The following is a 12683-nucleotide window of genomic DNA, read 5'->3' as shown; positions in this document are numbered from 1 at the left end:
AAAGTAACTATGTCATTGTGAAAATTAAAAGAAAATTAAGGAAGGAAGGAAGAAGGGAAAGTGGGAACAAGTGAGGGATGTTCTTTTTTTTTTAAGATTTATTTATTTTTATTGGAAAGTCAGATATACAGAGAGGAGGAGAGACAGTGAGGAAAATCTTCCATCTGATGATTCACTTCCCAAGTGAGCGCAACAGCTGATGCTATGCCGATCTGAAGCCAGGATCCAGGAACTTCTTCCGGGTATCCCACACGGGTGCAGGGTCCCAAAGCTTTGGGCCGTCCTGGACTGCTTTCCCAGGTCACAGGCAGGGAGCTGGATGGGAAGTGGGGCTGCCAGGATTAGAATCAGTGCCAATATGGGATCCCGGCGCATTCAAGGCAAGGGCTTTAGCTGCTAGGCCACGACGCTGGGCCCAAGAGATGCTCTTTAAACTGTATGTACGGGGTACAGCACGATAGCCTACCTGCTCAATCTTTGCCTTGCATGCACTGAGATCTAATATGAGCGCCGGTTCTAATGCTAGCTACTCCACTTCCCATCTAGCTCCCTGCTTGTGGCCTGGGAAAGCAGCAGAGGATGGCTCAAAGTCTTGGGATCCTGCATCCGCATGGGAGACCCAGAAGAGGCTTCTGGTTCCTGGTGTTGGATTGGCCCAGCTCTGGCTGTTGTGGCTACTTGGGGAGTAAACCAGCAGGCAGAAGATCTTTGTCTCTCTTCTCTATAAACCTGCCTTCCCACAAAAATAAATAAATATTGTAAAAATAATAATTTATTTATATTAAAAAAAACCCTTTCTTGGGGCTGGTGTTGTGGCCCTGGTTTGGGCCCTGTTTGAGTTCTGGCTGCTCCACTTCCAATTCAGCTCTCTACTAATGCGCCTGGGAAAGCAGCTGAGGAGGATCCAAATGCTTGAGTCCTTGCCACCCATGTGGTAGATCAGATGAAACTCCTGGCTCCTGGCTTTGCAGCCTAGCATAGCTCCTACCACTGTGGTTTCCAGGGTGAACCATTGGATGGAATACCTGATTCTCCCATTCTATTTCTGTCTTTTCATTTTTAAAATAAAAAATATTTTCTTGCGGGTTGGTATATAACACTAGTAGCATTAAATAACTAAATTAACATAAAATGACAATACAAATTCATTAGTTTAAATTAAGTGCCATTAAACATTCATAAACACTGGCACAGGAATGTTGCAGTGTGACCTGGTTGATATTATGTATAATTATATATTATTCAATTTGCTGAAATATATATAGACATGCTAACACTGAATATATATATATTTCAGACAATATTACAAATTATAAAGATTAGAAATGTTTGCATGAAATACTGCTGGTTCAGCAACAGCTGAGAGGATTCAGCACCAAGAGTAATTATTTTTCACATTGAGATTGAAACATGCAGTGTCACCCAGCAGTGATGACAGAGGAAGGCAATGAACCCTGGAAGTGATGGCAACATTGCTGTGGACAGACTCTGTGTGTCTGTTTAATCCACTGAAACAATGTCGGGGGGAAGAGAGACACCACACATTGCTTTGGAAGGACTTACAGAGGGAAGGAAGTAGGTAGCAGGGGCAGGTGGCATCAAGGTCCCCCGACTTGGGCAAGGCAGGAGGTACTGGTATCTGGGTTTTGTAACGACTTTTGAGTGTGGCAATGTACCCCGTATCCTCTGGCTGTAATGAAGCAGGGTGCTGCCTTCTTATTTACATATTAAAGCTACAACTTTATTAGGTTTTTGCCTTTACAAGAAAAAAATCAGCAACTTAGAAAAATGTTTTTGATTATGGCCTATGTCTGCCTTCATCCTTTCCATAGTACAAATGAGTAACTACAGATGGCTTTAGAGCACTTGGCAACCACAAGCACACTGTGTCTACAAATTCTGACAGTAAAGCAGCTTTGGGGAGGGGCTTCTGACAACACTGGGCAAATGACAGCAGTGATACACGTCGGGGGTTCTAGGGCTCCTGCGGTTCATCTTCCAGACTTCTTCAGTTTAAGATGCCCTGGCAAAACTGAAGGATGCTTTCAAAGCTTTGTTGTGCCTAGGAATTACTGTTTATAAGGCTGAATTTAGTGCTCTTTCAAACAAAGGGCTATACAGAGGAAACATTTAGCAGTTCACCCCTGAGCCTAAGCAATGTATACTCCAAACATACAATACTGGGTAAGAGAAACGCTGAGTAATAAACATATCTCCCTCCACTGCTGCAAAGACATGTAGTACCCGGATGCCCTTGCATTTGTAGGATTGTGGACATTCACAAAGGCTCTCATGCACTTGTGACTTCCTTCCACATCACAGAGCACTACTGCCCTGAGCCAAAGACGAGAAAACGACAAAGCAGGCGGTCTCCGACTGAGCTGCCTGCCTGGGCTCTGATGCCCTGAAAGGGCTGGAGCACTGGATCCACATCCGTGATGCCAAGACCCAACGGTTAGCCAAATACCGAAGGCGGTGCTCTTGTGGCCCACATATCAACTACATCCCGTCCCCAGTTTGAAAACAGATGAATAGTTCATGGTTTATGATGACTTGATGAGTACTAGTTCCTCTTCTTGGTTTTCTTCTCTAAATTGACTAGATCTTCACCTAGATACATTTTTTTCTTTTTTAGCAGTCTCCTCTCTCTGACCCCCATGCCCACCACCTTAAGTGAATGAATATAGGTTATTGATTATTATTATTTTTTACATCATGCTTAAAATCTGCACTTTAAGAGAAGTAAAAAGTGGATTTGCCAAAACTCACCATCAGAGGGCACAACAGTGCTGCAATACACAGCTCCTAAATTTTGCCAGGAAGACAGCCTCTGGTGTACCTAGGAAAGACATGGACATCTCCAGTCAGAACACAAGAAACGTGCATGAGTGGATGTGTGTGTGACATAAGGAATATAAATTCTTTTGGTACAAGAGATTAAAACTACACATAAAAGAAAATAAAACCCCCTCAAACTCCTATCACCATAAGGTAACAACATTGTAAGGTGAACATTTGGTGATTTTAACATTATATGCAAACATATTTACAAACATGTATATGAGTCAAACACCATAGTAAACAAATTAGAATTATATCACATAAATATTTTTTAAAAAACAGAATACTGGTTTTACTGGTTGAAACTAAATTTTCTTGTTACATTCTCTTGCTGACTTTAGACTTTTAGTTCACATATTACCATAACTTTACTACGACATAAATAGGCAGCTGGCTTCTCTATTCACCCTCCTTTTTAAGATGTGGACAACCTCTTCCCTTGAGCCCTCAATCACACCTCTGCAGAGCGTCTGAAGGCAGCCACATGCCCACCCACCTTTACTGCTTTAACAGTAATGTCAATGGACCTGTGGGTCAGGGATTTAGGCTTTCCTAATTAAGCCAGGTTTCACAAAGAAAACTGAATAAACAGGCTGACCTGCCAGATGTTTAATTTACTCCCTCTACCTTCTTATTTTCTCAGGTCCTTAAAGGATCAAAGAAGCAAGAAAGGAAGGCGTTAACCGACTGAAATTCAATGTTTTAGCCTGTGAGTCTGCCATGCTCTACCCCATTTCCTCAGAGAAGTAATTTAGGACTTTGTAATGATGCAAAGCTTTACATGCGTACGGCATATGACAAACTTACATCCTTCCAATATCATCATTCCCAACTCTTTCCAAGTGAAGAGAGCACACAGGGTTGCTGACATTCATAAAAATATGTAAATAAAGCACTTACAGTTACTAGAAATTTGGTGTACAGCTAGTTCAGTTTTTCAGGTTTAAACACTTGGTTCATTAGGTATTAATTTTAGTGGATTAACACACAAGAAATGAACACCTAAGTGACTTTGATTCTTTTTGCCCAAGAGCCTCTCCATTTAAGTCTCTTTGTATCTTGGGGAAGGACTTTAAGGATTTTTTCATATGATCTTGCATATCTTTTTTCCTACTGTAATGCTTTTTGTACCAAGTCTTACAAAATTGTGAGATCACGATTCCTGTATTTTTTAGCTTGCATAAGGCTGCTGTGTCTTTGGCTGTCCTTTCCTTAACCTTGTTAAATATCTTTATATTAGGAATGACTATAGTTTTCTTTGTGATCGTCAAATGGCAAAGTTTACTTACATTTATGTCACAGACACATTTAATCTCTTTTCAGTTTTGCTTTCTATTTTTCATTGCTGTGTTTTTTTTTTTTTTTTTTTTTGTAAATCATTTGTGCTAGCTTTGCTTCAGGTGTGAATGTATTTCTTCTGATTTCAGAATAAAATTCAAAGTTCTTTCAGAGGTCTGTGAGGTCCAGTATGATGATGCTCCTTTTGTCTATGACTTCGTCTCTTGCCACTTCCCCATCCTGCTTTAGCACTGTTTCTTGAACACTCTGGTTTCAGCCCCTCTGCAATGGCTGTTCCCTCTGCTAAGAGCACTGCTTGAGAGTTCTAAGGGAACTATCTGGATTCCCTTACTTCCTTGCAGTCTTTGCTCAAATTCCATCATCTGGTGAGGCCTACTCTGGTCACCCAATGCAAAACAGCGATCCCATGAGCTGGCATTCCTGATCCCTGCAAGTCGCACACTCAACCTCTCACAACGAAGTATTTATTTATTTACTTCTCTCTTGTTTGTCTCCCCTAAAACATGAAGCAAGGATTTTTAGCCTGTTTTGGCCACTTAATACTGCTGGGCAAATAACAAATCCCACCAAACACATGCTGAATAAATAAATATTTATAACTGTAAACTATACTTCATATTAAAATGCAAACTACATTATGAACAACTGATATAATTTTGTTATTTGTCCCCTTCCTGTCTACTTCCAGTTTAGTTTATATTAATTCTCTTAGAGATAATCTTTCAATCTATGTTTCTACTATCAACTACATACACACTTCCTTCCACTCTAACACTTCAGCTTTCATTGGATTTATTTCAAATGACATCTTTTGGCAGCTTGTTATAAAATTTGCCTCCATGTCACTTTTGTCCCTCTCATCCATCTAACTTCCTTATGTCACCGGTAGCATGTCAAGTTTACTATATTGTCAAGATTGAGAAGATTCATATTCTGCTCTGTAAACCTCACTTCCAGATTTCCTTAAGACTTAATTCTGCAGACTAATGGACTTCAGGCCCGCTGTCAATTATCTGGCTGTAGTTTGCTCCTTTCATTTGTTGGTTGGCTGAACTTCTTCTCATTGCAGTAGGACTCATGAGATCTGAACTTCCTGAAGCTTGACATGTTAATACTAGATTAACTTTTCTTTGAAGAGTTGGAAGGTGAAGCAACAGGGTTGCTTCAGCAGCCACTTGCCTTCGTGAGCTGTATTTGCCTGATTTTGCTGGGATGTGCGACCTTGAGGATTTCCCGGGTTTTCCCACACATCTACCAGACCTCTCATCCATCTGGCAAGTTTCCCTGATCCAGCGTGTTTTGGAACTGCTGACATTGCCCTGATTGTGCTTAAAATGGTGGCCGTGGTTCTGTTTCTCGCTCTCCTCAACCCAAAGCGTAGGAAGAGAAGGACGGAACTGGGGCCTTTGCTGCACCATCATTAGCTTTTTAATACAGATACTTTGGATTAAACACAGAAGTAGAGAGGACCAGGTGAGAAAACCCATGTATCCATCACCTGGTTCTCTGTTTGCCAAATGTGCTTCATTTGTAGTCATTCCAGTATCTGAAAGAAAATTCACTTTCATATTACTTCACCTGAAAATAGCTCTACACCTCCAAAGAGTGCTCTATCACCTGCAACTTATCCTTAAGAATAGTCAGAGATGTTCGTGTGGGACAGAGACCACTTCGATACATGAGAGCTTATGAATTAGACTAGAATTAGTTTCTACAGCACATATGTTGGTTGGCTAGTTACTTGTTTTTCTAAATATAATTCTACTGTAACACAGCCAAGCGCATTCATTTATTTACTTTATATTACCAATTAATATACTTTTACAGGACAACAGAACTGAAGAGTTGTGTAGTTTTGAGAAAGTGCTGAAAAGCTACAGCACAGACCACATAGCCCAAATAGTCTACAACATTTGCTATTTGGCACTTTAAGAAAATTTCAGTTTTTCGAGTTTTGGCATAATTTGCTTTTTCAAAGTATTTCCAGTTCATTTAGAAATTATAGTGGCAATTACAGCATATCACTTTTCAAATGTTCACTAACATATATAAATCCTTTCCTTTCTTTAAGCCGGTAACTTATAGTTTTAACTTAATTTAATAAGGCTGACTGAAACAGAAATGAACTTGCTGTTGTCTTTACTCCTTGATTTAGTGCAACAACAAACAACACATAAAAATGAACATGAGGGGACTGTAAAGGAGGGAATTAGAAATGCTTTAAAACCAAAGCTTTCATTGTCATTCTGAACTGTGTTTCACGGCTCCACTAAGCTGAATGTATTTCATGGTTTAAATATCACCATTCTTAAATTATAACAAGAAACAAGCAAACTTAAATTATACATTTTACCCTTAAACTAGCAGGATTTGAATAAATACTTGACTGATGCTGAAAGTTTCAGAAATATCTCAAGAAATCATAAAAAGAAACATCAGCAATAACATTGGGGCAAATGGCATGTATTATTCACATATTTAAATTTCACAGACAGACCAAGATCAAGACCAAGTATTTAGAATGTATAAAAATCATCAGAGAGAGGATACATCTCCAGGTAGTATAAATATCAAATGAACAATGTGAATTAGTGCCTCCCTGGTACTTTAAAAACTGCAAATTTATACTTTTGATAGGATAGTCCATGTCTGTGATAAGGAAGTTGAGAACTTTAAGGTAAAGCAGGGGCATGGAGTTAAAGCCTTTACTTTAGTTACAAGCTAGTTATGTGTCATGCCTCTCTTGATATTACATCTGTTTTCCATAAACTCAAACCCCAGGAGAATACAAATGCTAGTGTTACAAATTTAAAGCTAAACTATAAAACAGTGTAACTGTATCTTCAAGCTATAAGACTCAAGCCAATTTAAAAAAAAATCAAACCTTGGTATTATAAAGACATTTCATGTCCCCAGAGTAAATGATCAAATTCAAGTCAAAACCGACTTTCACATCCTTTATTACCATCATAAATTATGCAACTCTCCCTTCATTCACCTTTCATGGTTCAGAAGAGCAAACTCAGCAATACATTCCTGCCAGCAACTTGAAACAACTGTCAAGGCTACATAACCTGTCAATATCCTCCAAGTCCTCCCAGCCAGACAGCAGTCCAAAGAAGGTAGGGATGAGAGGGGAGGGAGGGTTAGTGATCCAGTTCCTGGTATTTCAAAACAATTCAAACTTCATTAGAAAATACAAACACCTGTATCAAACTAGATTAAATTATATTAAATAGCTCAAATAATCTTACACAGAATAAATTTATATATTAATAAATCCCAAGACTAAATTTTGATAAATAACCTTACTATGCCACAGTTCAACTATGCTAAATTATACCCATCATTTGCCTCAGTATATATTTTTCATGTTGTTGAAAGTCAGAGTTAGAGAGAAGGGGGTAGAGAAAGAACGGAGAGAAAGAGAGAGACACCTTCCCCCCAGTGTTCACTCCTCCAGATGACCACAACAGCCAGGCCTAGGACAGGCTGAAGCCGGAAGTCAGGAGCTTCACCCAGGTGGTTCCTCATGGGTGGCTGGGATCCAATCACTTGGGCCATCCTGCACTGCTTTTCCCAGGCCATCAGCAGAGAGTTGGATCAGAAATATAGCAGCTGAGACAATAATTAGCATCAATGGTGCCAACACCATAGCCTAGGTGGCTAAAGTCCTTGCTTTGCATGCACTGGGATCCCATATGGCCACCAGTTCTAATCCTGGCAGCCCCACTTCCCATCCAACTCCCTGCTTGTGGCCTGGGAAGGCAGTCGAGGATGGCCCAAAGCCTTGGGATCCTGCACCCATGTGGGAGACCCAAAGAAAGCTCCTGACTTCAGATTGGCTCAGCTCTGGCCGTTGCGGCTTCTTTGGGAGTAAACTAGTAGACAGAAGATCTTCCTGTCTCTCCTCTGTATAGCTGAGTTTCTAACAAAAATAAATAAATCTTTGAAAAAAAATAATCAGCATACAATTGGGATTCCAGCATTATAGGCAGGGGTTTTCCCCACATCACAATGCCAGTCCTTTCTTCAGTATAACACTGAATGCTTTAAAAAAAAAAAAAAGAGCCTTTCAACATCATTTCAAAAGTTTCCATTTTGAGCTAAGAATACCCATGTTTCAGCAATCTTACCAAATCTATCTCTAGAATCCAATGCTTAAGAACATACTATGGTAAACGTGTAAAACTGTTTCTGTTGAAATAAGACAGCTTCTACAACATGGGAGCAGTCCCCCCCCCCCCGCATGGCTAATATAAAACCGTCGAAACATCAAATCAAGAATAATTTCTTGCTACCTTCTAATCTACCATTACACTGAAGCTTTAAACTCTGGCATCCGATAAGGGAAGAAAATACTGCAGTCAGAAGATTTGAGCTTGGTTCTAGACGGGACCACCTCCCATTTCAACCCAGAAGATGCCGTTTCTCCAGTATTAAAGACAAGAATGACGGCAATAAGAAAATTATTTCACAAGGCTAGTTTCACTTGAAGGCGATGATATAAATGTGATAACACATGGCACTTTATGTTCAACCTTTTATATTCTACAGAAATATAAACTGAAAAACAGATCTTGATCTCTTTAAGGGGTTCTTATTATAAAGAAATTAATAAGGATACTGCATTTCAAAAGCCACGGCTATCTCTGAACACAGAAATATACAACTATAATAGCATATGGTATTAAAGGTAGATACCTTAGGTTTTCAAAGAGTATCTCCTTTGATAGCAGAATGGAAGATATGTAACGGGGGTCAAGTGCGGTACGGCAGGGTGAGCCGAAGCTGAGATAACAGCAGTTCTGCTTTCAGTCCAGCGTCCTGCTCATGCAGGCTAGCAGGCAGCAGATGATGGTGTAAGTGGTTGGCCCCTGCCACTCCCGTGATGAACACCCAGAAGGAGCTCCAGGCTCTTGGCTTTCACTGGGTCCAGGACTGGCTGTAGTAGGCATCTGGGTCATAAACCATTGAGTGCAAGATCTTTCTCTCTCTGACCCTCTCTCAAAAAATAACCTTTTAAAACTGTAAAAATATATACAGACATTTAAAGCAGCAGAGTAAACACAGGGCATATGTTACTCTACTGTCAATAACTAACCAAAGCAACATATTTTCTGAAGAGTTTAAGTGAAGATGGCATTTATGGTTGGTAAATTATACATGATAGCTTAATATTTTGAAATATTTACCACATTTTATTATAACACATGCCAACAGTCCTCTACTAGAAAACATTGTAACTTTATAATACAAGTCATAATTCAACTTACACCTCATTAATGTTCAAGAAACTTTCACATTTATAAAATAAGATCATATGCAAGCCTCCTGTTAAACTTTAATATCAGTTTTCTAGTTAGGATATTAACTCTGGCCATGAATTATCAATAAGGTTATTTAAAAATTAATTCTTGCTCACAATACTGGATTAAGTCAGTTAATGCATAAAAATACTCCAATTAAAAATATGGTAAGACTTGTGGACAAAACATTCTTTACCACTGCTGATCTACAGTAACTGAAATAATCAGAGACCTCCAAACCTTAATTACTCCAAACTATATTACCTAATATAATATTAACTGGTGAAATGACATCTATTTGAACCAAATACAACTATTTATCAATATAACTGAGAACTAGAAATGCTCACTAAATAATTTCTTATATTGGGTTTTGAAATGAAAACTAGATTGTAAGATTGGAAAAGATCAGAGGTGCTGCTAACATAGCAATACATAAGAAGTTAAGAAACTTTGGTAAAAATGAACTTCACTAATAAAGCTTGTAGTATTATCCCCAAATTACAACTTACATTGTACAAGGATCAGAGTCTAACATCTACTAACCTTCAGTGCACGGGCAAAATCACAAGTCTCTGGGTCAATTCTGCACCAACGTTTGGAAGGTGTTTCTATCATTATGGCATGTGCATCTTACCCTGCCTGATGGATACACTTGCAACTGTTGAGGGTCTCGGGACAGATATGCTAAAGAAATCACAGGGTCAGATTTTTTTGTTAGATGGCAGCTTGCCCTCCCCAATTTAAACTGGAAAAGTATTTTCTGTTTTATTATTTTTCTTTTATTCAAAATCTAGTATTAGGGCCAGTACTGAGATGTAACAAAATATAGTCACCACCAGTGATGCTAGAATCCCAGCTGGTTGCCGGTACACGTCCCTGATGCCTCACTTCGGATCCACCTCCCTGCTCATGACCTGTGAAAAGCTGAGGAAGATGGCCCCTGTGTTTGGGCCCCTGAAATCCACCTGAGACCCCAGGTCCTGGGATGAAGCTCCTGGCCTGGCTACAGCCTGGTTTAGTCCTGGCTTTTGTGGCCATATGAAGAATGAACCTGCAGATGGAAGATCTCTCTTTTTCTCATTCTCTCTCTGACTTCCAAATAAATACGTAAATCTTTTTCTTTCCTTTTTTAAGAATTTAAAATTTATAAGGGAGTGAAAATTGCACTTAGTTGCTCCTTAATATAACCCTAGCTGTTTTGTTATCATTTTTTTAAACAAGATTTTATTTTTATCTGAAAGGCAGATTTGAGGAGAGATAGAGTGAACTCTTGCTGGTTCACTCCCCAAATGGCCACAATGGTTGCATCCGAGCTGATCTGAAGCCAGAATCCAGGAGCCTGTTCAGGATCTCCCATGTGAGTATAGGGGCCTAAGGCTTTGGGTCATCCTCTGCCACCTTCCCAGGCTATAAGCAGCCAGGAAGTTGGAAGTGGAGCAGCCAAGACATCAATTGGTGTCCATATGGCATGCTGGTGCTTGTAGATGGAGAATTCACCTGTTGAACCATTATATTGGCTCTTTTTATCTAATTTTTTAGTGAAAAATTTCAAATACATATTCAAGTTGAAAGAATTTTACAGTAAACACGTTTATTCCTTTTTAAAAATTGTACATTAGCACGTATCAGTTCATCCCTCTAGTTAACAAAGTTTAATTGCAGCTTCTTTCATTACTTTTAAATGTATTCTTTGCATTGATTCCAGATTGTGTGCATATCCCTTTCTGCTTGTTACGCTGCCATCTATTCACCTGTTTGGATGTCTGCCTCTCTTCAAGAGTATCGATCAATCTGAAGATTACATTTATTCATTTACATACTGGCATCACCTAGGACACTAAGACAAAGCAGAAAAGTAAGAAATATGTATTTAACTGGGTTGTTTTTTTTTTCTAAATTCATTTGAAATGCAGAGAGAGAAAGAAAATCTCCCATTCGCCGAGTCACTCCATAAATCCCTCCCACAGCCAGGGATAGGCCAGGCTGAAGCCAGAAGCAGTTCACTCCCACCTGCGCCTCACCTGCGTTCCCCTCCTGGATGTGCATTAGCAGGAAGCTACAACTGGGATCAGAGGTAGGACTTGAACTCAGGCATGTAGATAGGGAATGTGGGCGTCTCAAGTAGGTTGGTTGCTTGTTTTTAATTTTAAAGATTTATTTATTTTTTACTGCAGAGGCAGATTTAGAGAGAGAAAGAGAGCTTCCATCTTTTGGTTCACTCCCCAAGTGGCCGCAATGGAGCTGAGCTGATCTGAAGCCAGAAGCCTCCTCTGGGTCTCATATGTGCGTGCAAGGTCCCAAGGCTTTGGGCCGTCCTTGATTGTACTCCCAGACCACAAGAGAGAGCTGGATGGGAAGTGGAACAGCTGGGACACAAACTGGCACCCATATGGGATCTTGGTGCATGCAAGGTGAGGACTGTGGCCACTAGGCTACCGTGCTGAGTCCCCACATAGTTTTTTAACCACTTTGTCTAACACTGGTTCCAACAGAGTTGTTACTGTCTTTGTCTTCTTTATGGCACATCTTTTCTAAAAACATATCTAGTTATTAGAGGCAGAAAGAGACAAGGACAGTGGGAGACAGTGCAGGTTCACTTTCTAACACCCTCAACTATCAGGAACAAGGAACTCAATCCAGAGCTCCACTGGGGAGGCAGGAAGCTGGTGCCAGGAACCAGAGCTGCAGATCAACCTAGGCACGCTGCTGTGGGAGGTAGCCATCTGAACTGCTAGAGACGCACACTCCATGCCTCAGTTTCCCTCAGCAGCTGTATAACTGCTTTATGCCACACATTTTCCCTGGAGAATTATTACTAGCTTGTGATTTTACAGCTGAGTTACTTTGAGAAATAAGGAGGAAATGATAATTTGTATAATCATTTATGGATATATGTAAAGTCCAAATTTCTTCAGATACATATTAAAAGTCTGCTTTAGTTTTGATTGCTGCAGGCATAAATGCATTATGGGATCATTAAATATATTGCTATGTATTACTTTTGAATGACAGAACTCACTATCACAGAAAACCAAGTATGTGTACATTTCAACAATCATTTGTTCATTTTGGAGTAGCAAATAGATTTAGATGGAATGAAATCAGAATGTAAACTCCGAAGGAACATAAACCCTCAGTATTTATTAAACAACTTAACATGACTGGCTTAAATGTTTTTGTGGAGAATAAAAAATGGAACTTCATTTGGTTGCTCTTTTAGGTAGAATAATT

At 39.6% G+C, this 12683-nt stretch overlaps 1 protein-coding gene across 2 annotated transcripts in view; it reads right to left on the bottom strand.

Annotated features, from left to right (window-relative positions):
• Window positions 1-12683, bottom strand: part of MCU (mitochondrial calcium uniporter) — a 152586-nt gene that overhangs the window by 41422 nt on the left and 98481 nt on the right. For both annotated transcript variants that reach the window (XM_040975928.1, XM_040975929.1), the window contains exon 2: window positions 2770-2839. In XM_040975928.1, coding sequence (XP_040831862.1) covers window positions 2770-2839 — 70 coding nt within the window. The remainder of the gene's footprint in view (window positions 1-2769; window positions 2840-12683) is intronic.

Source organism: Ochotona curzoniae, unplaced genomic scaffold (assembly GCF_017591425.1).
Source record: "Ochotona curzoniae isolate NIBS_2020 unplaced genomic scaffold, NIBS_Ocur_1.0 contig_2692, whole genome shotgun sequence".
In the NCBI taxonomy this organism is placed as follows: domain Eukaryota; kingdom Metazoa; phylum Chordata; class Mammalia; order Lagomorpha; family Ochotonidae; genus Ochotona; species Ochotona curzoniae.
Note: the sequence above shows the minus strand (reverse complement) of the source record. Positions and strands in the feature narration are given on the sequence as shown.